General features: G+C 33.4%; 1 protein-coding gene and 1 long non-coding RNA gene across 17 annotated transcripts in view; one reads left to right on the forward strand and one right to left on the reverse strand.

The window, feature by feature from the left end:
- Nucleotides 1–26,226, reverse strand: part of LOC107399369 (uncharacterized) — a 254,016-nt gene that overhangs the window by 77,316 nt on the left and 150,474 nt on the right. Inside the window, exons 38-42 of one of the 2 annotated variants that reach the window (XR_013042021.1) lie at nucleotides 14,947–15,051; nucleotides 14,767–14,847; nucleotides 9,321–9,359; nucleotides 5,363–5,401; nucleotides 3,967–4,015 (exon numbers count right to left, since the gene is read on the reverse strand). This is a non-coding gene — a long non-coding RNA (uncharacterized LOC107399369). Of the gene's footprint in view, nucleotides 1–3,966; nucleotides 4,016–4,151; nucleotides 5,402–9,320; nucleotides 9,360–14,766; nucleotides 14,848–14,946; nucleotides 15,052–26,226 lie in introns of those variants that run through there. The other variant, XR_013042022.1, reaches the window with a different exon arrangement.
- Ube3a (ubiquitin protein ligase E3A) overlaps nucleotides 1–26,226 on the forward strand; it is a 99,906-nt gene that overhangs the window by 51,369 nt on the left and 22,311 nt on the right. For all 15 annotated transcript variants that reach the window (XM_076544018.1, XM_042277151.2, XM_076544023.1 and 12 more), the window contains 7 exons: nucleotides 2,171–2,466; nucleotides 6,302–7,659; nucleotides 17,018–17,162; nucleotides 18,692–18,897; nucleotides 19,697–19,861; nucleotides 21,116–21,271; nucleotides 21,383–21,456. In XM_076544018.1, coding sequence (XP_076400133.1) covers nucleotides 2,171–2,466; nucleotides 6,302–7,659; nucleotides 17,018–17,162; nucleotides 18,692–18,897; nucleotides 19,697–19,861; nucleotides 21,116–21,271; nucleotides 21,383–21,456 — 2,400 coding nt within the window. The remainder of the gene's footprint in view (nucleotides 1–2,170; nucleotides 2,467–6,301; nucleotides 7,660–17,017; nucleotides 17,163–18,691; nucleotides 18,898–19,696; nucleotides 19,862–21,115; nucleotides 21,272–21,382; nucleotides 21,457–26,226) is intronic.

Genomic DNA, 26,226 nt, shown 5'->3' on the forward strand with positions numbered 1-26,226 from the left:
AGTGGGATTCAGGGATCAAAATCAGGTCATCAAGGTTGGCCTGTGGTTCATTCTCTGTTTGCACACTGTGAGTGGTAAATGTATAGGAAACATTTCTAAATATAAGCACCTGGATGGGTTGGTAGTATTTGGCATATAATTCTGTACCATCTGCCTGTGTTGTGTAGAGTCATAGTTCTAAGACTTACCAGTTCTCTATTTACTTGTTTACCTCTATTCCCTTTGGCCATTTAGTTCTATCCATTAGCAAAATAATGGCATGAAGTTTTGAGAATGAAAGTAGGTAGATTCTTCCTACTTGCAGTTCCCATGCTTGTAAATTTAGATTCGAAAGAATAATTTTGAATTATATTACTGTGGATCAAGTATACAATTCTACTTAAATTGTGGTTGTAGGGAACAGGGGCCAGCTAAAGACATCCACCCTGACCCAGGAACCCAGAACCAGTGAAAGAAACACAGCCTGGATCTGGGACCTGAGCCAGTGAAAGAAATATGCCCTGGCCTTAGAATTAGAGCCAAAAAGCTTAAAAAAAAAAAAAAAAAAAAAAAGCCAGTGAAAAAAACACAACAGTTTGGCTCTGAAATCAGAGCCATCTGTGCCCCTGACCAATGAAACTAAACAATCCCTGAACAGAAATTTTCCCTGGAGAAACTCTGCCCCCAAAACCCCTATATAAACCACCCTGCCTGTTAAATTGTCTTTCCCACCCTGGTAGAGGCAGGCACTCTGTTGGACTTCCTAAATAAATCTCTTTCTCAGAAGAGTCTTGGGTGAAGATCTTCATTTGCTGGTGCAGAGAAGAAGAACCTTGCCAAGACTTCCTTTAGGAGACTGAGCAGGAAAAATCCTTGCTGAGAGGTTTCCTTAAGGGCTGAGCAAGGCAGAGCAGCAGAACAGAAGAACCTTGCTGAGATCTCCCTTAAGGGGACTGAACAAGGTAGAGCAGAAAAAGTAACAGCTTTTCTCAGGAGTCGGGAGATTGCTACACTTGGCAGAGTTGAAGTAAAAGAAGCAACATCTTGGGCGAGAGAGAAGAAGCCGAGCTCTGCTGGGAAGCTCTCTTAAGAGCTCAGCTGTAGTGCCTCTCCAGGAGAGGAGCAGGGTTGCTATATCCTGGAGGAGACCGTCAGCCACTGCACCCCAGCTCGAGGTATAGCCTGACTTGGGGAGCAGTCTGGATACTTTTCCCCTAGCGTTGTAACACTTGCTTACAGTGGTAATCTCAAAGAATAGAATTTTAGAGTCAACATAAAGAGATTATGTAGAACAACTTCTTGGTTGGTGACATAATTCATTCCTTAAGTTTTATTGATCACTTTGTGTGAAAAATGATAATCAAATGTTAATCTTCATGGTTAAAGTTCATGAAGTAAGATGAATATGAGTTTGACCTAATGGAAATTAAAACCTTTGTCTTTCCTATGACATGGATTTAATAAAGAGGGTTAGTAACAAATCTGGACTCAAGGATGTATGTGTTGGTACTGCTTTCCCTTGAATTACATGAGATTTAGATTGTTCCCTTTTAAATCTCTTGATTGTTAATTGAGAAAAAAATGTTTTCTTAAACTCTAGATAGGAATTTAGTGTTAACTACAAATTAAGAATTTGAGACTTAATTAGAATGAATTAGTGATTTTATATATAATGAAAAGGAAAACTGGCATGGAGGTGTGACACAGCAATACATTTAAGGTTTCTTGTTGTAGTTTTTACTTGTGCTAAACAGTTTAAGGATCATACATCATCAAATTAAGCTTATATTTTTTGTTTGTTTTTCGAGACAGGATTTCTCTGTGTAGCTTTGCGCTTTTCCTGGATCTCGCTCTGTAGACCAGGCTGGCCTCGAACTTACAAAGATCTGCCTGCGTCTGCCTCCCGAGTGCTGGGATTAAAGGCGTGCGCCACCACCGCCCGCCAAGCTTATCTTTTTAAACCAAAGAAAAGCATACTATATTAAAATGATTTTTATAAGATGACGTATTTTATCACAGTTTCTTAGTATTACTTTACTACTTAAAACACTTGATAATAGTGGATTTCTAGTTTCTACATCTAAATATTTAGTTTATTGCTTCATTGCTTAGCTAACTTTTGTCTTATCTGTTCGGCTTTGTTTCTGAGCAATACTAATCACTGTGCTTATTGTTTGAATGTCTGGTACAGGAAGCGAGCAGCTGCAAAGCATCTAATAGAACGCTACTACCACCAGTTAACCGAGGGCTGTGGAAATGAGGCCTGCACGAATGAGTTTTGTGCTTCCTGTCCAACTTTTCTTCGTATGGATAACAATGCAGCAGCTATTAAAGCCCTTGAGCTTTATAAAAATAATGGAAAACTCTGTGATCCTCATCCCTCCAAGAAAGGAGCAAGCTCAGCTTACCTTGAGAACTCAAAAGGCACACCTAACTCAGACATAAAAATGAACAAGGACGGAAAAGGAGCTAAGCCTGATTTTAGAGGTAAGAGATTGTATTTTCATTTGGGAATAGTTAATTAAAAGCTGTATCAGAGATTTAAATGTTTTGCTTTTGTTCTTTTGCCTTTTTGTGACCTAAAGACATCACAGTATAGTGAAAGCCACTCTTTTGGTAAGATGTGGTAAAAGACAGTTATAATTGAATTAGTTACTTTATTACATTTTATTGATATAGTAGTTGTTAGTCAGAAGCAGATTATAATCTAAAAGTTGATATGTTAATGAGTTGATCTCAATATGTAATGATTTCCATTGTACCTAATAGCTTATTAGCTCACAAAGTCTATTACATATATTGCATTTGCAGTAAATCCTGGTATGAGCTCTGAAACTTCAGGGACTGTGGTAAAAGAAATTATATATATATATATCAGGGCAATATTTGCAATAGTTATCTAAAAAGTGTTGGATTTTTTTGGTAACATTTTCTTCCCATATACTGTCTTTACATTGGGTATTTGTTATCCTCACAAGGGACTCAGGTCTTGTTTTTTTTTTTTGTTGTTGTTGTTTGTTTTGTTTTGTTTTAAGCAAGGTTACTAAGACTGTCTTTGGACTTTTATTGATTAAAGGATTGGGCCAGCATACCTGGTTTATGTGGTACTGGGAATGAAAGCTAAGTCTTTGTAAATGCAAGATAAGCACTGCCAACTGAGTTACATCCCAACCAATCTGTTCTTTTTAAAATGGCCCTATATTTTGAAACATCTTAAAACTTTCTTCTTTTCCCTCATGGATATCCAATCTTTCTTTTTCTTGGTGTAAGTAATTAGTATTAGCAATGAGGTAATTTAATTTTTCAGATTGCCAGGACTTAGACCCACTGTCATTTGAAACATGTTTAAAAGAATTGGTGTAATAAAATTATGTTAAAACTTTATACTGTTATTCCACAATATAACTATAGAAAAATCAGAAACTTTGCTACTCAAGATACACAGTCAGTCCTTTTTCATGAATTTTCTCACATATGGATAAATAGGTGAATGCTATCAATATGTTGGATGTGGAAGTTGTGTTAGCTTCATTTTACATGTTTTTGCCACAGAGGGGCATCACAGAGTATCAGTAAATGAAGTATAATATGCCACTGTGATTGAATGCAACTAGCTGTAGGAAATCTAGTACATAATGGGTGTATTAGTCATTTTTTTTTGTAATTTCTTGTTTTGTCTATCACTTCAATTTTTATTGCCTTTACTCATTATAATATTTTTTATTAGGAATTACACATGCTTAATCATACTACAGTTCTCATTTTGATAATTGTATTTGTTCAATCTAATTAGATGTGTAGGTATTGATTATTGTATGACAGCTGTGTTCTTACATGAAACTGTCTTGTACTTTTTAGAGTATAAAATACTATGTTTTAAGATTGTCTTTTAGCTGAGTCTTGTGTCGTTGTAGTCTAGGTACTCAGGAAGCCAGGGAAGAATCATCTTGAAATCCAAGTGAATCTTAAAAATGTTTCTTCACTTACCTGTTCATTGATAGCCAGACTGTAACTATTTGTATTTCTGATAGCAGTGCTTTACATACACACACAGATACACATACACAGAGGGAAGGAGAGAGGGAGAGAGGGGTGGGGAAGAGAGGAGAGTTGTCAGTTAAACATTTCAAGCAAAACACTGATTAGAACAAGTATTGGTACATTGTAGGATTGTAGGTCAAACATCTCCTAACAGGCTCTTTATTCATTATAGATATTTTCTATGTTTTTGGTTACATTTTAGAGAAAAATTAGGTAGACTTGAATGATCAAAGAAGATACTATAGTATTTTCCAGTTATAATGAGAAATAAGCTCAATGTTAGTTCTTTATACTTACTTATTTTCAAGAAACTGAAGAGTTAGTCCTTGGATTGGCATACTAGCTCATAGGTACATGTACCTACTGCCAAGCTTCATGGCTTGAATTAGATGCCTGAGACCCACATTATAGAAGGAGAAAACCAAATCCTTCAGGTTATCCTCTCACCACCACATGTCTGCTGCCCCCTTACCCCTATTAAATATATATATATATATAAGAACAACACTTCTTTTTAAAAGAAAGAATTCAAGATCATAAAACAAATGTGTTGATATTCTTGGAACAGCCTACAGATCAGGTTTGCAGTATATAATGCTTATTGTTCCATGGTTTATGTTTTGGAAGCCATTCTGTCAATGATGACTTGAATTTTATATTGTCTCTTACTGTTGAGTAGGTACCTTGAATAATATGTAGGAATCATAGGAAAGGTTTTTGCATGCTTTGTTTTTTTGACTGTCATGGGAGACCTGCCCTTTCCTAAACAGAAACTGAGGAGTGGATTCAGGGGTGGGAACAGAGAGGCGAGGAGAGGAGGGGGAGGAGAAACTGTGGCCAGGATGTAAACATCAATAAATAATTTTCTTAAAAAAGGATTTTTACATGCTGAATGTATATAAGGAAATACTTGACACAGTGAAGGTAGGGATGAATTGGCAACATAACTATAAAATTATCCTCCCCTAAATATTTAATGATTATAATACTCTTGATTAAAGGATTAAGTTTTGAGCATTATTTGATATTTAATTTCTAAAATTTTAGTATATAAAATGTCATTCATCTTTTTCCAATAAGATAAAATGTCTTGTGTTTTGTTACCCGGAAAGGGTAAAGCCTTTGGTGAAAGTGACATTTACTGTAAAGGTGAGGGAAACTAGGAAGTTTATGATCCCAGTTTTGTGCCTGGGAGAAAATAGATATAAGTTTTGGTGCTTGTGGCCTTTGCTTTCTTAGCTTCTACCCGCTGTTTGTAATCGTTTCCAGTTGCTCTCTTAAGAGTTATTAGGACCTGAATTATGGTAACAGGTAGTAGTAGTAGTAGCAGCAGCAGTCATACTTCAGAGTTTGTATGAGTAGTAGTCACAGAATAGAATCCCTGGAAGAAATGAGGAAAACATAAAATGAATCAGTTTTTGTTTGTTTGTTTTTTGGGAGGGTGGGGGGTGGGGGAGGTTTTGTTTTTTTATGACAGAGTTTCTCTGTGTAACAGCTGTGGCTGTTCTGGAACTCGTCTGAACTCACAGAGATCCGCTTGCCTCTGCCTCCGCCTCCTAAATGTTTGGATTAAAGGTGTGTGCCACTTGATTTTAATATATACAGAAGTAGGAAAAGTTGCTTGCATATGATGGGACCAAGGAACATCTGTTATAAAACCTTGCCTCCTTAATCTTTTGTGAACAATGCTAGGGAAAAATGCATTCAGTATATCAGTGTAGTAGCTCTTCATCAAGGTTGTAATATACTACAGTGATGAAATAACACACACACACACACATATATATATATATATATATATATATATATTAGTTCATACTTATAAAAGTTATATACTAATACGTCTTGATTGCAAAGCAAATCTTTTTTTTTTTGTTTTTCGAGACAGGGTTTCTCTGTGTAGCTTTGCGCCTTTCCTGGGACTCACTTGGTAGCCCAGGCTGGCCTCGAACTCACAGAGATCCGCCTGGCTCTGCCTCCCGAGTGCTGGGATTAAAGGCGTGCGCCACCACCGCCCGGCTGCAAAGCAAATCTTAATCAACATGACATAATTAATAATTATATGTTGTTGAATGAATGCCAAGGGTGAGGTTGTTGGTATTACTTGAATGAAAAAGGAATTACTAAGTGTAGTGTGTTGATAGGTAAATTAGATTTATTATTTACAATTTCTAGCCCTTTGAGTTCTGAATGTTTAGGTATTTTACATTTATTATGTAACTTATGACAAAATAAACATAATATTACGACAGTAAATGTTCTTTTTCTTTCCATTTTTTAGATGTGAATTACCTAACTGAAGAGATAGTGTATGAAATTCTTGACGTATGTAGAGAAAGTGAGGATTACTCCCCTTTAATTCGAGTAATTGGAAGAATTTTTTCTAGTGCTGAGGCATTGGTTATGAGCTTTCGGAAAGTCAAACAACATACTAAGGAGGAATTGAAATCTCTTCAAGAAAAGGATGAAGACAAAGATGAAGATGAAAAAGAAAAAGCTGCATGTTCTGCTGCTGCATGTTCTGCTGCTGCTGCATGTTCTGCTGCTGCTGCATGTTCTGCTGCTGCTGCATGTTCTGCTGCTGCTGCATGTTCTGCTGCTGCTGCATGTTCTGCTGCTGCTGCTGCTATGGAAGAAGACTCAGAAGCATCTTCTTCAAGGATGGGTGATAGCTCACAGGGAGACAACAATGTACCAAAATTGGGTCCTGATGAAGTGACTGTGGATATTGATGCTATTAGAAGGGTCTATGCCAGATTGCTCGCTAATGAAAATTTAGAAACTGCCTTTCTCAATGCACTTGTGTATCTGTCACCTAACGTGGAATGTGACTTGACATATCATAGTGTGTATGCCCGAGATCCTAATTATCTCAATTTGTTCATTATTGTAATGGAGAATGGAAACCTCCACAGTCCTGAATATCTGGAAATGGCGCTGCCATTATTTTGCAAAGCTATGTGTAAGCTACCCCTTGAAGCTCAAGGAAAACTGATTAGACTTTGGTCTAAATACAGTGCAGATCATATTCGGAGAATGATGGAAACATTTCAGCAACTTATTACGTTCAAAGTCATAAGCAATGAATTTAATAGCCGAAATCTAGTGAATGATGATGATTCCATTGTTGCTGCTTCAAAGTGTTTGAAAATGGTTTACTATGCAAATGTAGTGGGAGGGGAAGTGGACACAAATCACAATGAGGAAGATGATGAAGAGCCCATACCTGATTCCAGTGAATTGACATTGCAGGAGCTTTTGGGAGAGGAACGAAGAAACAAGAAAGGTCCTCGGGTGGACCCAATAGAAACTGAACTTGGTGTTAAAACTCTAGATTGTCGAAAACCACTTATCTCCTTTGAAGAATTCATTAATGAACCACTGAATGATGTTCTAGAAATGGATAAAGATTATACCTTTTTCAAAGTTGAAACAGAGAACAAATTCTCTTTTATGACATGTCCCTTTATATTGAATGCTGTCACAAAGAATTTGGGATTATATTATGACAATAGAATTCGCATGTACAGTGAACGAAGAATCACTGTTCTCTACAGCTTAGTTCAAGGACAGCAGTTGAATCCATATTTGAGACTCAAAGTCAGACGTGATCATATCATAGATGATGCACTTGTCCGGGTAAGTTTGACTGCTATTTAAAATCAGAATTAAACTAAAAGCTACAAAGTGACATATTTTAATGTATTCATTTTATTTATGGTTTTGAAAAAAAATCTTATAATTTAGTAACATGTTTGTATTTCTTATCTATATTACTACACCTATTTTGCTACTCACCAAAAATATTGGTTATATTGGTTGTCTAATCTAATGATTATTTTCTTTTTGAAGAAGAATAGATTTTATAGTGCTGGGGAGATGACTTATTGGGTAAAGGTTGCTGTGCAAATATGAGGACCTAAGCTTGGATTCCCTGAACATGTGTAAAGCAGGATGTGGTAGTACCATTTATAATTCCACATCCTAAAACAAGATGGAAGGTAGAGACAGAAGAACCCTTAGAGCTTGTGGGTCAGATAGCCTGTTATATAAAGTAGCAAATAACTAGATCTTGTCTCAGAAGGTAGAAGGCAAGGACTGATACTTGATGTGCTCTGACTTCTACTAATGCACTTCCCCTTTCTCTCTTTCTTTCTCTTTCTTTCTCTCTTTCTCTCTCTCTCTCTCTCTCTCTCTCTCTCTCTCTCTCTCTCTCATACACACACACACACACACACACACACACACACACACACACACACATACACACACACACACACTTAAAAAGCACTAAAAAGGAATGGATTTTCAGCTGGGTGGTAGTGGCGCACGCCTTTAATCCCAGCACTTGGGAGGCAGAGCCAGGTGGATCTCTGAGTTTGAGGCCAGCCCAGTCTACAGAGTGAGTTCCAGGACAGGCACCAAAACTAAACAGAGAAACCCTGTCTCAAAACACCAAAAAAGGAAAAAAATAAAAAAAGGAATGGATTTTCTAAATCTTGAAAGCCAGCCCCATATATTTTCATTCAGAAGAAAAAGACTTCAAAGACTGGAATACTGAAACACATGACAAAGGGAAATGTCATACCTAGTGTTAAGAGTGGATATAGGGGGAGAAGTAATGCAAAAATCTGAATTTTAGATGTATAAAAGGTGCCTACCAAATTTCATTATGTAAAACTCATTATTGTGAACTTGGTAATATGACCAAGATAGCTTGGTTCATTTTGTCAGTAAGACTTTAGAGTCTAAGCCACTCTGTCTTACATAACACTGTAGGATTTTTTTTTTTCTTCACTGTAATAATAAAAGTCTTGAGACTTCTGGAAGACTTTGGGATTAATGATATCAATTTTTCAGTCAAATCTAGAATTTTTAACTGGGAAGTCAGGTACTTCTAACTCCCTGAATTTTTTTCAAGTGGTATTGCTTCTTATCTGTTTCTTTCTTCTAAAGGTGACAAGAATTGCAGTGTCCCTGTCAATTAAGCAATAAAATTGGTTTGCCAATTGCCAGTCATATTTTTACAGAATTATATTTAACAAATTTAGGTCTTTATTCTGTGGTGTTAATTATTCTTGTCAGTGCTAGTTCTTTGTCTATGAACTTGATGTAAAAGTTAGCACTGTTCTAATTGAAGTATCACCCTTATACACTAACAAATAATAAGAACGCATAACAGCTAACAAATAGTATTTATTTGAAAATGTATTTTTGTTTTAGTATGCATTTGTTTAAATCTGAAAAGTAATAAGACTGAACTAAATTCAGACTTAACCAAAATTGTCTACCTTTCTTACCTGATTCCTTTGTTATTTTCTTCCTTTTCTCCTTTTTTTCTATAATATAATGATGGTAAGAACCAGTAAAAATTGAGATAGTATTTACAGTTTTTAAAGTTATGTTTTAGGAGAAATTTAGCCATTTCTGTATTAAAAATTCTTTCTCTAAAGAGGTATTGGAATAAAATCAACAGTAAATTTTGTAATTATGCGTTGACATGTTATAAATCATAATTCATTAGATAATATCTGTACTTGACTAGTACCAGTTTGCAGAAGCCCTTGCCTTCATCAATTTTGTGTGCCTGTCTCTTTGATATGCAGTACAGTTATAAACAATAGTATTTTTTGAGCATTTCCTTCCCTACTTTTCCTCCTCTCTTCTTCGACTTCCTATACCATTTTAACTCCCATCCCCAGATTTCTTTTTCTTTTTCAACATACCAGTGTGAAAGGGTTAGAATGTAAGTATAGACACGGGCCTTAGAGATCAAATTCATGACACCCCCCCCAAACAATATTAACAGTAAGTCACATTAGATTAGTAATAGAAAGGACGTTTACAGCAAGCAGTATTTAATAAGATCCCCACTGATGAACTGCTTTCTTTCCGTGTCTTATTTTCCACGCATCCCTTTTGTTTTTTAAGCCTTGTGCTTTCTTTCATAAAATGCTTGACAAAATAATTCCTGTTGATCACACTTGCTTATTACCTAATCATTTTGAACTGCATATTAAGGCTGAATAGAGAAGAAAAGAGAAGTTCTGCCATGAATTCATCATTAATAAATAAATAAAGTTACAGTACCCTAAACTTAAGAGGTGAGAAGATGATAATAAGTTTTTTTCCTTAGTTTACAAATGAGGCTTAGAAAAGATTGCATATGTGATTTTTTTATATTGAATCTTATTTAACAGTTATTAATTAGACTTGCTAGTTTGAAGGTAGAGAGGTCAGTAAACTAGAATTAATAATTATGTTTTTTTTTTTTTTTTTTTTTTACACTTGTGATTATCTTGTTTCTGCTTCCCTTTGAGTGCTAAATTCCCTGGTCAATTTCTTTTTTTTTTTTAAACCAAAGTATGTCCATTGCTTTCATGTGTTATTAAATTCAAATCAGTCTTAACAACTCTTCCCTAACTGGTGCTTTTAGAGGAACTGTTGACAAGAGAATAGTTAGTGTTTGAAATATTTTATTAAGTACAAGGTACTATTTTTTAAAAAGTACTATTTTATTCCTACTAAAGCGGGGAAAAAAAAAAAATCTGCATTATTTCTCCCAAGCCTTGATTTTTGGCTTTTATTGCTTAGAAAATAATGTAGAAATAAATATAAATGAGAATCCTTCTTCCATTTGAATGATAACAGTTCTAGTGTGGAAGGTTGTTTTTTTTCCCCCTTAGACTACTGAGATGGTTTAGTGGGTAAAAGTCGCTTGCCACCAACCCTGATGACTATCCCCTAGATGCACATGGTAGGAAAGAACTGAAGCCCAAATCTTATCCTCTGACCTCCAGTGTGTGCTGTGCTACATGTGTCCCTCTACTCCCCAGTAAATAATTAACATATGTTCTCTTTCCCTTTTGAACAAAACTTTTTGAGGGATGTAGTATATATACAATCTTAAAATTTTGTTTTTAAAGGAGTAGGAGATCAAGATTTTTTGTATCAAGGAAGAGACAATATTGCTTCAGACTGATTTCACAGTCTAAACAGAGAGCTGCCCAAATGAAAAACACAACAGCAACAAAAAATCAAGGTTTTGCCTTTTAGCAATTCAGATTAGGGATTCTGATATGAAGCCTTGGTGTCTGTACGTTAGATATCAAAATATTTAGCATACCAAAGTACATCTATGCTGCAGACCAATATTTGGGAAATGGCTCTTAGTACAGTTTATATGTATAGGTTATTGGCTGTGTTAATTTACATGCTTAGAATATTGCCAATATTTAAAAGGAATAATGAAGTTAGTGTAACTAAAATAGGAGTTGATGGTATTATAGTACCTGATTAAATTTAGTAAATTATAGAATTTTAAATGGTTAATCTGAAGATCAAAAGGAATGGTTAAGATGTAGAACTGGAAAAGAAAGTCTAAAAACCAGGAGCTGGCACACACAGATGAAGGAAGTTGGTTAAAAGAAAAAGTTGTGAGACTTGTTGCCCAATTTCCTCTCAGAGTCACTAACCCTGTTTATTTAGGGATCTAGAAGCATTGTCTAACTCAGCTTCCATAATTACTATTAGTATGAATACCTATTGCTACATGAATTTGAGATTTTTTTTAATCAGTTGGCCTATAGTGCTTTAATAATGGGGGTTTTCTGTGCTTTGTATTTAATTCTATCAATCATTCATTAATTAAATTGTGCTTAGGGTAATTAGTATTATTTAAAATTATTCTAATAGAAATGATTGGAATCCTCACTTTATCTTCAAATTAATTTCTTAGAATGAGAATGAGAAATGAAATAGTCAGAATTATAAAGGGTTAGCATTATATAATAATGTAAAATAATAAAATTCATTAAACTCCTATTTCATGTGAGGAAAATAAATTTTAGAGAGATTTTTATTTGCAGAAATGAATGTCATAATTGGATTTAGAACCTAAGATGTAATCATTTGACTCAGCTATAACCCACTTAAACTTTAAGGCACAACAGACTGGTCTTTATTTATTTACAGATATCATGAAAAACTTAAATAAATTCATCAAGGTAATTGCATTTGTGATCACTATCTTAGAGTTATTTACCAAAGTTTATAAAACACCTTTCTTGGAGAGTCTTAGCACTATTGAACTAATTTAAGTGCTGCTTCTACTTAAATAATTAAATCCCTAGTTTTTTTCTTTTATTTTAAATTATGTCAACATAGGATTTGAGGTAGTAACTCAGGATGTCTAAATGTTTTAAATAATGAACTTGAAAAATATTTTTACCTTTGAAGATACAGGAATAGAATGTTTTGCATCAATATATTATCCTACTTAGAGTTCTGGGAATACTTTCATATCAGGTCACCTTGTAACAAATGATCTCTTTAGGATTTGTCTTGCCAATTAAAAGTTAAGGAATTTAAAATTATTTTAACAGTTATTAAGCGCAAGAATTCCTAATCAGAAAGGAAGCCGAGTTAGGAAGTGGCACAGTATTTTAATACAGTATAATAATAGTAGTAACTGTCTATTATGGCAATACTATCTATTTTATATATCAAGAAATAAATACATATAAAATCCATTGCTGTATAATTAATGAGGTCAAGGATGCTTACAGATTATTTTGAAAATTATCTGACATATTCCAACAATTTTCATTTTCCCAACTACATAAAAAAAACTTGATTTTACAAATTCAGTTTTAAATAAAAGCTGTTATATAAAGTAATATAACTATAATTTTAATTCCTATACTATTCTTTGACTGACAAAATGATGGCTTAAATTTTGTGTGTGTGTGCTTTAAGGGTTATTATTTTTAAGAAAAAGAAAATTTAATGTGACTTATGATAATGGCTTCTGTCAGTGGTTATTGTTAAATATGTTTTGTTTTTGTTGTCACAGTTTTTAGAAAGATAGGCTACTAGTGCATTATCTTAAAGAAGATAATAATTTACAAAATCACTTTGGCGCATTGAGAATGGTCTTCTTAAATAGCTAATTGGACACTTCTACCTACAGAATTAAGTTGCCAACTATTTTTAAATCATAACCTTCGAATACGCCCTGATTCTGAAAATAATATGCGAGTATTGATAAGACTGTAAAAAGCCAAAGAAGAAAGTAAAAAGGCACATAAAATCTAAAAACAAGTATTATCTCTAGTTTCTGTGGAGAAGTAGTTGAACTGTAGTCTAAAGCTTGCTGTCTGAATTAGAACCTCTCTTCTCTGAATTACTGTTTCTTAAATTAGTCAGCCTTTTATTACTTCAAAGCTCCATCTGTAAATTGATTTTAGCCATCTGCTTGCTAGGTGATTGTAGATAATCAAACCAGTTTTTATTTGTAAAGTGATTCATAATTTTTTTTTAATTAAAGTCGTCTTTTTAAAAATTATTTATTTATTTGTATTTTATGTACAGTGGTGTTTTGCCTGCATGTATGTCTGTGTGAAGGTGTCAGATTCCCTGGAACAGGAGTTATAGACAGTTGTGAGCTGCCATGTGGGTGCTGGGAATTGAACCCATGTCCTCTGGAAGAGCAGCCAGTGCTCTTAACTACTAAGGCCATCTCTCTAGCCCCAATTCATAAGTTTTATATACTACTTCTTCTGCTCTTATTCCTGAACAATTTTTGTCTTAAAAATCTTCTGGTTAAGTATTCTGACAAAACTGGAAATACTTATTTATTTTTTAATCTTATTTTAGATAGAGAATGAATGTATAGCCTTCACTGGCCTGAAATTTTCGATGTAGATGAAACAGCATTAAACTAACAGAGTTTAAGTGCTGGGTTTAAATGCATGTGTTGCCATGTGTAGAGAGCCTGGAACATTTTTAAATTAATAGAATGATAGTACTTGAAACCACAAGCTTATAGCCAGAGTTAATGTTAGAGAATTAATCTAAGCACTTCACATATTAATTTATTTGATACTATATTATGTTTACTTTATATTTCAAAGCAAAGCCAAAAAAGACAAAATTACGTTTTCAGTGATCAAAATAGAACATACAGTATTATTCTGGTAACCAGTATTGAGGGAAAAAAGAGTAGAGATTGATAGAAATGGACAGACATATACTGTCTTATTTGAATCATAATGGGCTAAGAATACCAACAGGCTTTTGAATCAAATAATTTACATGTTTTAATAGAAAAAGCAATCAAATGCATAAATATTGGGCTTTTTTTTCCTATTTAGTAATATTTGATCAAAGAAGTTTTGCTTTTGTGTTGGAAAAACAAATGAAAACATTTAGTTAAATCTCTTAAATTCTTAGCAAGTTGAGAACTGGAAGAAAGTACTGAGATGGGTCACACAGTAATAGTAATGTTGTGTGGGATCATTGAAATTCAAAGTTTCAAAGTTATTCTTAAGACAAATTTTCAATTAGCACTGTTGTCAGTGTGCTTTTCTTTTCCATTTTCAGGGTTAATTTTGAATCTACATATTTTTTTGACTGTAGAGTCTCAGAACTAGTCTACCTTTTGATCTTTTGGGGGGACATAAAATTGTGGATTTTAAGAAATAAACTATATTTTAAAGGATAATATTAGTTCATACCAATTTTGCATGCTTAATAGAAATTATATATTCTTAAACTTTTACCATCTTGTAGTAAGGAGAATATTACCTTTTTTCTTTGTACATTAGAAAGTTGTCAAGATTTAGGGAGCTTAATAATTAAATGTTAATCTGTAGTAACATTTAGGACTTATAAAAGAGTATTTGGTTTCTTATATATTCAGCAACAAAATAGTGCTTCAAAAATAAATTTTCAATAAATACTGACCTGAAAATGATGTATGTGAGCTGAGAAGATAGGTCAATTAGTAGAGTGCTCACAGTAGATCCAAGTTTAATCCCCAAAACTCTGTTAAAGAAGAGAAAAATGGAGTGGGCATTGCAGCCCTGATACTAGGTAGTCAGGTACTGGTACTGGCAAATGCCTGGGGCTTCTTGACAGTATAACCTGTGCTGATCTTCAATCTTCCAGGCAAGTCAGAGACTCTCCGTTGACAAGCAAAGTGGACAGGTCCTGAGGGATAACATCTGAGGTGTAATCACACATACGTATCTGCACACATGAAGACATACAAATGAATTAAACAAGAACAAGACAGATTTAAAAAAAAAAAAATCATAGTATCCTAGAACCCCAAAGTTGAAGATATCCAGGAATTAATTTGAACCATTTGTTTTTTCCTAAAAAGTTTTGGTTACACCTCCTACTAAGAAAAATATAGCATTTTAAACAAAATATATACCTATATATTGAAATATATCTTGCCAAAAATAGTAGGTCCTATTACCTTTTGGAATGCATTCTGATGTGTTGGGTCTTTTTTTTTTTTTTTTTTTCAAACTTCTTAGTGGTTGCAAACCATTACAGCACAGTTTCAAAAACAGATCTAGGGCAGCCTGGCCAGATTCTTGAATTTATGAGATTCTAGTTAGTTTTTTTTTTTTTAAATAGACACTTATCCAAAAAACTATTGTTGTTTATGGAATTTGCTTTAGGAAGCTAGTATACTTACTCTAGTGCCATTTACATTTTTCAAAGCCCTTTTAAAATTCCTCTTGGACTAGTTAAGCAATCTTGAACATCCTTAAATATTGTTTTGCCAAGCTTTCTTCTTTTATGTTACTTTTTTAAAGCCAACATGTTTGGAAACAATGTTAAAAATATATTGAATAATTAGTTATGAATACTATCTGTGAAGTTTAAGTAGATAAATTACATTTTAAACATAACACATTAGAATTTAATATTAATTTCATAGCAGACTGAAGTTAATGCTAGTAGAGCAGTTTTGGCTAATTGTTAGCTGAAGAATTAAGATATGAAGTGTATGTTTCACCAGCCTTTGTGAAAATGTGGATATTGCATGCCACATTATAATCCACTGAAAAGTGGCAACAACTATAAATTTGTTTTGGCAAAAGGGGAATTATGTTAACAACAGAGTCTTGATATGTAATCCAAGATTTCCTAGAACTTATGATTTTCCTGTCTCATAGGCCTGAACTACCACATCTGGCTTTCCAGTGTGTATTTCTTAATTGAAATTATTTCACTTATAACATGGTGGTTAAGAAGGCTTAACTCTTTTTTTTTTTTTTTTTTTTTTGGTTTTTCGAGACAGGGTTTCTCTGTGTAGCTTTGCGCCTTTCCTGGAGCTCACTTGGTAGCCCAGGCTGGCCTCGAACTCACAGAGATCTGCCTGGCTCTGCCTCCCGAGTGCTGGGATTAAAGGCGTGCGCCACCAACGCCCGGCATGAAGGCTTAACTCTTTACATTTCCATGTATAAGTTATTTATAGGTCTACTATAATTTCTACTAGTAAACAGTGTATAGGTCACATTTCTATGCTTGGTTTTGCTAAAATGACAATGTGAGTAGGCAATCAATTAAGTATTTTGCTGCCTCAACTTGTTCTCATGTATTGTTCTGTGGATTATATTAATATATAAAAATATAATAATAGAAAATTTAGTTAATAAGTTAGAAGTAACTATTTTCTTTAGTGGTAGTTTTGTGTGTATGTGTTGTGTGGTGTATGTTTGTGGTTAATGCCTATGAATGTGCTGATGTATGTACCTATGCGTGAACATTTGGAAGCCTGTCTGTGATGTCAGGTGGTTTTCCACTTTTAGATAAGATCATTGAGTGAACTGGAAGCTCACCCATTTTGACTAACCAGCTGTCTAACCAGCAAACATTAGAGATCTTCTGACTTGTTCCCCACCATGTTGCTGGTGTTAAGTAACACTTCAGTCATGAGTGGCCATGCCAGGAGTTTAACATTGATACTAGGGATTTAAACTGAGATTTTAATGCTTGCAGATGAAGTACTCTTACCTAATCAGCCATGTCCCTAGCACTCTACCATACTCTTTGGAGGGGGAGTCAGTTTGTTTCTTGTTTTTAATTCAGAAACAAAATTGTTTCCTTTTAATAATATTCCTTGTTTTCTTCTACTTAACTTGCATTTAGCTTTTATACTATTATCATCAGTCTTCTTTATCTTTTCATTCAACAGCTAGAGATGATTGCTATGGAAAATCCTGCAGACTTGAAGAAGCAGTTGTATGTGGAATTTGAAGGAGAACAAGGAGTGGATGAGGGAGGTGTTTCCAAAGAATTTTTTCAGTTGGTTGTGGAGGAAATCTTTAATCCAGATATTGGTAAGTGTTAGTGATATGATTATGATATGTTAGTCTTTTGAATTATGAACTTGTTTTGAGAATATTCTCAGCTATGATAAATAACAAAAGAATTGAGTATAATTATTACAGATAACAAATATGTATGCTTCAGGAACTGATCTGTCATTCACATATTCACGTTCTTCCTTAGATTACTTAGCCAAATATTCTAGTAGAGAACAATTTTTGGTAAATTTAATTTGGAAAATCTTAGAATGGTGGATTAGAAACAACTGAAGGCATGAGATTAATGGCTTATAAATTTTATACTCTGGTTAATTTATAGCTTAATGTTCTTGAGAACAAAATCATCCATTTGTGACATTCTGTCAGATTTATTGCTTGTCAACTGAAGTTTTAGATACTCCATGGATCTATAACTTGGCTTGCAAATAAATAACTACACATACAATGTATACATATTTTTAAAACTGTGGAACTTAAGTATAAATTGGATAATTTTAAAACCAGCATTTCACAAATACTAATTTGCAAGAAAAAGCATAGACTTCATTTATACTCCTACAGGTTAGAGAGAAAATTGTAGTTTTCTTTTTCATTAAAATAGAAAATGAAAATGAAACATTTTAAAATCTTTTCAAAATTCTTACAAAATTAACTTAAATGTACATTTTAATGCTGTTTTATTTGGTTTTGAATAATCTTTTTCCATTAGAAAAACGTTCTTTCCCAAACCTACTTTGGTTTGTTTCCTTTGGTCTTGGTTTTGGTTATGGATAGTCTTTTTATTTTATATTAGTGCTTTCTGGCCTTAAACTCATGTTCCTCCTGCCTTATTCTGCTAATGTGTGCAATTCCTTCTCCCCCAGCATATTAGTCCTTAATTTACAAGTACTTCCTGAGAAGCAACTGAAAATGAACTTAGAAAAATTAAAAAGCATATGAATATATTTTAAATATTTTTATCTTTGATGTCCCCCCCCCCCAAAAAAAAAGACATCTCTATTACTGCTCCGTAGATGAAATAATGATGATAGGAAAAATGTCTCTCAAGTTTGGTTTTGAATAATGAAGATCATATAAAGATGAAAGATTATAAAGTTGCCTTTTTAAACTATTAGCTCACATTAGATATGTATCTTAAGTAACTTAAAGTTAATCAACTTTATCTAATTTTTGTAATTGATTATGAGTTTGCTTCTTATGTAAGTTTCAGTCAAGTGGCTAAAATATGATTGTAAATTAACCTTTCATTAGTCAATGAAAATCTGGCCTTGAATAATTTAATAAAGCTTTTTAAAAATACCTTTCCTGAAATGTTACCCAGATTGCATTTTATTTTATTTTGTTGTGTTCTTAGGATTGTATTCCACCAATTAATACACTTAATGATAATCAGATACTATGTTTGTACAGTTTTCTTACATGCATGTAATAGCAAAAACTAAAATCTACTCCATTAAAATTCTGTTATTTTTTTGTCAAAATTATTTTTAAATTTGTAGAGTTTCAAAAAGTACAAATTATTTTAAAACTTATTTTTATAGGTATGTTCACATATGATGAAGCTACAAAATTATTTTGGTTTAATCCATCTTCTTTTGAGACTGAGGGTCAGTTTACTCTGATTGGCATAGTCCTCGGTCTGGCTATTTACAATAACTGTATACTGGATGTCCATTTTCCCATGGTTGTCTACAGGAAGCTAATGGGGAAAAAAGGAACCTTTCGTGACTTGGGAGACTCTCACCCAGTAAGTTCTTTGTCATTCTTTAAATAGTCTCTAAGATGCTATATAAATATAGAAGTACATCTTAATTCATATAAAAATATGTTTTGGGGGGAGATCTTTTGTCAATACATACTGCTAACCAGTGTGGTAAAAATTCTTTTAATCTGTTTAAGTAATGAACACTTAAATTTTTAGAGTATTGTTTCTATAGATTGCATCAAGCAACTTTTGATTGACTGCATAGTTAAATGTTGTAAACATTGTTTTCAATGTAACCTATGACTGCCTGGTAGAATGAGCATTGCTTGGTCCTTGATAGATACAGCTGATGTGGTTTTTTTTTTCTCTGTGTACCTGGCCTCCAGCCTGGAGACACTGTAGATGTTCTAGAGCCCAGTATGAAATATGTTGCTGAGCTGACGATTTGAAGAATTTCTAAACGAAGATTGATACATTATCAGTGACAGTGACAATTTTTTTTCCCTTTTTTCTTTCCTGCTATTTTCAAGACAGGATTTCTCTGTGTAGCTCTGGCTGTTACAGCAGTCATTCTATAAACTAGGCTGGCCTCGAACCCACAGAGATCCACTGCCTCTACTTCTCGAGTGCTGGGATTAAAGGTGTGCACCACCACTGCCCAGCTCAGTGACAGTCTTTATGCCTTAATAAACTATTTGGGAGATGGAGGAATAATTTTGGCTTCATTTTTATTGACAAATTGTTTCTAAAAGGAATGAAAACAAGCTGTTACACTGTCTCTCTTTTTTAAAATGTCTTTTACAAGTCATTTGGTAGCCTCACTGCTCTTTCTGATTAATAGGTTTTATATCAGAGTTTAAAGGACTTATTGGAATATGAAGGGAATGTGGAAGATGATATGATGATCACTTTCCAGATATCACAAACAGATCTCTTTGGTAACCCAATGATGTATGATCTAAAGGAAAATGGTGATAAAATTCCAATTACAAATGAAAACAGGAAGGTAATAAAATTTTTCTGACATTGTTTTGTAAATATGTAATTTCAAAGCAGTTTTCAAAGAATTATTTAATATGGCTTGAAGTAGTAACAGAAAAAAATCACATAAACAAATTTATGTAGATAGTAAAGGTACAGTTTGCTAACTCTTAGATAAGAGCCAATGTCAGTATATATAATTAGTTTCTAATCCCTCTTTAGAGAGAGTACACTAACTAGGACAGAATGAATGGGTAAATATAACTATAGTGTAACACCAAAAACAGGGCATTACCATATTAAACTGTAGAGGTAATGGCCCAAGTGATTAAGGTCCCATTTAGTGTGTATACATATTTCCCATTTGAAATTTAATTATACATCTGAAAATTATTCTTTTCATTGGATTTAGTTTCTGTTAATTTAAAACAGTATTCATTTAGGAACAGGAAATAACTGAACAGAATAAGAAAATTACAATAAATAGTTTAACTTTTAAGAAATATGTAAGTTTATATTACTACTTTTTTGGTAAAATATTACAGTGTCAGAACACAGAATACATTTTTGTAATTTAATAGAGTAGCTTAGCTTACCAACAAATAGTGTTTTTGCTGAACTGGATACAGTAGGTAGTTTACCAAAGTCTCTAGTAGAAAACATGAGATTGTGGTTTGCTCAAATTCAGTGTTCATATCTTAAACTTATATTTGCAAACTTAGTTAAGGGACTTTGAAACATTGTGTTGAGGCTCTGTTTTAATATTAAGTCATTTTAATCTTTTATATTAATCTTGTTATAAAATTATATTTTATATTAATTCCTATTTAATTTACTCTCAGAATCATAATTTATATATTCTTGTATATGACCTATTTATAGATTAGTATCTATCAGAAGTGAGGAATTGTGAAAGTATCTTTCTTTGTATATACAACATTTTATTAATATTTTTAAGACTTTTGTCATATGCATGAATGTTTTGCCTGTATATATGTTGGTGGGTTGTTTGCATGTATTGCCTATGGAGGCCAGAAGAGTATCCTGGAAGTGTAGTTACAGATAGTTGTTAGTTGCCATGCTAGTGGCTGGGAGTAGTTGCTAATGCTCTTAATTTCTGACCCATCTCTCCAAAATTTATTTTTTTAACTTATTTTTAAAAAACTCCTGAAGGATTTCTTTTGGGTGGAGCTAAAAGCACCTATGTAAACCTAATAACTAATTGTGTTCACTTGTACTTGTATAGCATGTGATTTTTTTGTTTTTAATGTTTATACAGGAATTTGTCAATCTCTATTCTGACTACATTCTCAATAAATCAGTAGAAAAACAGTTCAAAGCATTTCGCAGAGGTTTTCATATGGTGACTAATGAATCTCCCTTAAAGTACCTATTCAGACCAGAAGAGATTGAATTGCTTATATGTGGAAGCCGGGTAAGAAAGACATCTGCAAAACAAAAAACAAACAAACAAAAAACCCTCATTTTATTTTTTTAATGGTTTGCTGTAAATGTTAAGGTGTATTTTTTTTTCTATAATTTTCAGAATCTAGATTTCCAGGCACTAGAAGAAACTACAGAATATGACGGTGGCTATACCAGAGAATCTGTTTTGATTAGGTGAGGTGTTTTATTCTTAAAAAGATTTTATTCATCAAAGAAGTTTATGTGTACTGTTGTAATTCAGACCTGTATCTGTCGGTATTGCTTCCCAAACAAGCTAGCTCAAAGGCTCTCATCTGTAAAAATAGACCTGTATTAATATTACCAGTTTTCATACAATCTAATGATTTATTTAATTAATTGATTATATGAGTCTCATGTTTTCTCTTGCTTTTGGTTTATTTCTGGTAATATGTAAAATGGTACATTTTTTGGGCTTTAAGATATTTGGGACGAATGATATGTACTGGTGCTTCTGAACAATTCTCAGAACAGTGTCACTGATACTGTCTTTCTCTAGCCAAATGCCCTTGGTTATTGTTCCTACTTCTCTGTAATATCCAATTCTGAAAGATGGGTTTCCGATCCACTAATGTAACTGGTCAAAATGACAGAGAGGCCCTTTTAGCATCTACTATTTGTTGTAAATTCAGAGGCATTTAAACTGGAAGATCCCTCTAGAGCTGTAAGACTCAAGTATGTGAAGAACAGAATGCATATTAACTATGTCTAGTAATGATACATTATGTTTGTTAATTTTATATTACAGTGTTATTATTTAACTAGGTTTGTAGAAGATTACTGTTGCTTTGCCCTTTCTAACAGCTGTCACAAGTGTGTTTACTAATGGCAATCATATTGCTCCTAAAAACTCAGTTTCAAAGGTTATTCATAAAAGGATTGAAATAACATGGTAATAGTAAAGCCTTAATGGGAATATCATGACATTGTTATTATAATTATCATATAATATTATTATTATCATAACATATATATTATATTATATCTCTGTAATAATGTTGATCCAAGATAGGCCTTCTCAGAGAATTAATATGAGAAAACTAGCATTACAGTACATTTCATTTTAGACCAATAGAAGTATCTTGGACTGTTATTTCTGAATAAATTATCTTAGAAATCAAAGTTTTATGCTTTTGTGACAATTGCATTCTTATGTCATGCATATCTTAAGATTATCTGTGAATTCAGGCTTTGATGGCAAGAAAATTACAGCAGTAACAATGGTTCAAACTTAACAGTTTATGGTATCTCATATCCTGTGAAACTACTTCAACTTTTTTTTTTTTTTAATTTTTGTCACTATAAATACTGTGAAATCATTCATTGGACTTTATAGTTAGTAGGAGTCAAATACTAAAATAATCCTTTGCCCTAAAATTTTACAATACTGGTATGTTGTTAGTAATTATCTTGTGTATTCAGAATTTATAAAATCAGAATGCATAAGTAAGATTTTATGCATATATTTTTCATTTGGAAAAGTTCTACCTGTTTCCTTTTTTTCTACTTCAGAGATTTTTTTTTCTAATGTTCCATCCCCCTTTTGAGATTAGAGATAGCTGTTTTTTTATTTTTTGATTAATTAAATTTTATGTATATCGATGTTTTGCCTGCATGTATATATGTATGAGGGTGTCAGATGCTGTAGTTGTAGGCAGTTGTGAGCTGCCATGTGGATGCTAAGAATTGAACCCAGGTCCTCTGCAAGAGCAGCCAGTCCTCTTACCTGCTGAGCCATCTCTCCAGCCCCAGCAATTTATCTTTTAATGGATAATTTCAACTTCAAAGGCTTGATTCAGCTCTGTTTTTGATTTCTTTCCTACCTAATAAGTTTTTATTTCTACTTCCTTGTAGAGATACTTTAAACTTAACCATCTCTGCCTTTTAGTAATTTTTGCCCTAGATGAAGATAGATGACTTTGTTAAATCATTTAGTGCTATCAGATGATAATATTGTTATTTTTAGTCCACATTTTATTACTTGGAGTATTGATAAGTATTATCTGTAGTGCTCATCAATATTTGCTTTTCTAGAATTAGAGATATATATTTTATTGTATACCTTTCATAATAAATGAGTCTTTCTCATTACCAATTTTTTTGTTTACCAAAATCTTATAATAGTTTAATTGCTCTCTAAACAGTAGTTATCTAAACATTATGAATATGGTGTTGGTGATAATGGTGATACTAATGTGTAAGGTAGCTTTTAGGTACAGTGAAATATGCAGAACTTTACTGGACAATTTGGAGATTCAGATAATTACACCTTTGCAACGGCAAGATACAGATTATTATCCAAGTTCCTGTGGCTCTTTCCTGTTAATTCCTTTTCCTACGGGCAATCACTGTTTAGATTTCTGTAACAGTGGGTTTTTTTTCCCTTTCTTTTTTTTTTTTTAGGGGGGGTGTTATTGAATTAAATATATATGGAGTCATTTTTGAAATCTATTCATGTTATTACTCTGATTTACATTGTGAGTTTTTTATGGCAAAGTAATGTTTTAGATGAATGTATGATGTTTGCTTATCCAATCTCCTATTATTGATGGCAATTAGATTTTCTTGAGGTTAGAACTATTACAAATAAAGTTATCCAGTCTTATTGTTGAAATGTTTTCATTTCTCTTATACAAACATAGGAGGTGGAGGTTTGTGTTTTAAGCTTTTTAGCTTGTTCTTTTTTTGTTTTTGTTTTTGTTTTTGTTTTTGCTAAATGATAGTGCCATTTTCACCCTAGGATGGCCAGCAGTATCAGAGCTCTCAGCTCTATATTTCTTTTAGTCTTTGGTCATGTTGATCTTTAGTTCTCTTGGAGGAATGTGAAATAAAATCTCAGTTGTAGTTTAAATTTGCATATCTCTGATGACTCATGATGTTGAACTGGCTTCACTTTTTTTTTTGACGTTACTTTGTTAATTGTCTTCCCCATTTTTCACTGATTATGTTTTTTTTTTTTTTTTGGTTTTTCGAGACAGGGTTTCTCTGCGTAGCTTTGCGCCTTTCCTGGAGCTCACTTGGTAGCCCAGGCTGGCCTCAAACTCACAGAGATCCGCCTGGCTCTGCCTCCCGAGTGTTGGGATTAAAGGCGTGCGCCACCACCGCCCGGCGATTTTTTTTCTTTTAAAATATATTCTTGATAAAAGATTGTTACTAACATGTTATACATGTGTTCTTCTAGTTTGTAGCTTTCTTTTCCCCATTGAATTTCTTTTTTGTTGAAAATGAATTATTTGTTAATTCTAGATTAGATTCTGTTCTGAGTATTCTTATGTCTTTTGGTCAGATTCACATCTTGTTGATTCTTTACATTATAGAACAGGTCTTTAATTCAGAAGGTGTGAGTGACCACCTTTACTTTTTCCTTGTTCTAAATTCCTTTTACTGTTTTTACTTCCATAGAAATATTAAAATCTGTTTCTGAATTTTACATGGATAGAGTAAAATTCCTTTGAGATTTTGATTTGAATTACTTTGATTGAATAAATCAATCTGATAATTGTGGTGATGTATTGTGTCCCCCAGTATACTGTGTCTCCCAATAAAATTTACCTGAGTGATCAGGGAAATAGGGAAAGCCACAGCTAACCTCACTTCACCAACTTCACAGCTTCCAAAGAGCGAGCTCCTTCCTGTCTACCCACGCCTATATACCTTGCTGTTCTGCCATCTGATTTGCTCTCTCTGTCCAGCTATATCATTTCCTCTTCCTGCCCAGGTCTATCACTTCCTGTCTGTCTGTACAGACCTACAGACCTCCATGGTTAACTAGTGTTGGAATTTAAGGCATGTGCCACCATGCCTGACACTTTTCCCAGTGTGGCCTTGAACTCACAGAAATCCAGACAGACCCCTGCCTGCCAAAATAAGATTAGAGATGTGTGCTACTATTGTCTGACTTCTGTGGTTACTAGGCTAGCCTTTTCCTCTGATCCTCAGGTAAATTTTATTGGGAGACAGAGTATATTGGGGAACACAATACATCACCATAGAGAATTGTCATTTTCACTAGTTTGGATTCTCTAAACCTCAAGCATGACATAGACCTTTCCATTTATTATGTATTAGTTTCTCCTAGCATTGTCTTGTAATTTTAGTGTTGAAATAATGTATGCTTTAGTCAGGAATAAATATTAATCTGACATGTTTCTTATGTGTTATTTTTTATTTCTGAGACCAAGCTTATAATTCTTAAATTGTATTAAAGAATCTTATCAGATAATTCAAACATCTTATTGATATCTATGTTGGCATCAGTTGTTTTCATTTCCTGGTTTCTGGTATGCTAGTATTTTTGTTTCATTTTTGTCTTTTGAAGGTTTTGTTATTGTTTTGTTTTATCTAAAATAGTTTTTTTCATATAATATATTCTGGTTATAATTTCACCCTCTCCCTACTTCTCCCAGGTCCTCCCACTTCTCCATCTGGATTACACCTTTTCTTTCTCTTGTAAGAAATCAAACAGGCATCTGAGGAATAATATTAAAATAAATGAAAATAAATGAAAAAACAAATTGGAATATGACAAAACCAAGAAAAAGAGCTGAAGAAAAAAGGCACAAGAAACACTTATAGATGTAGAGACACTTGTTTGCATACTCAGTAATCTTATAACAACCCAAAACATAAAGCCATAATACATAATCAGAGGATCTTTAAGTAGGGAGGGAATCCCCCTGACTTACCATTATGAGGTGAAGAACCTCTGTAGATGCTGGTGAATTAGGTTTGTGTTGGCCATCTATTGATGGACACGGGGCTCACCCATATGAGTAGTTTGTTTCCCCATTGAGACTCACTTGGAGAAAGCCAGTTTTTCATTTGCAAGTGGCTATCAGTTAGAGATCGCTTCTAGGTTAGGGATGGTTGTATGTGTTCACTTCTCCTTTAAGCTCTAGGACCACATGTGGTGCATAGCAGACAAGC

The sequence above is a fragment of the Peromyscus maniculatus genome, chromosome 1, assembly GCF_049852395.1.
Source record: "Peromyscus maniculatus bairdii isolate BWxNUB_F1_BW_parent chromosome 1, HU_Pman_BW_mat_3.1, whole genome shotgun sequence".
Taxonomy (NCBI): domain Eukaryota; kingdom Metazoa; phylum Chordata; class Mammalia; order Rodentia; family Cricetidae; genus Peromyscus; species Peromyscus maniculatus.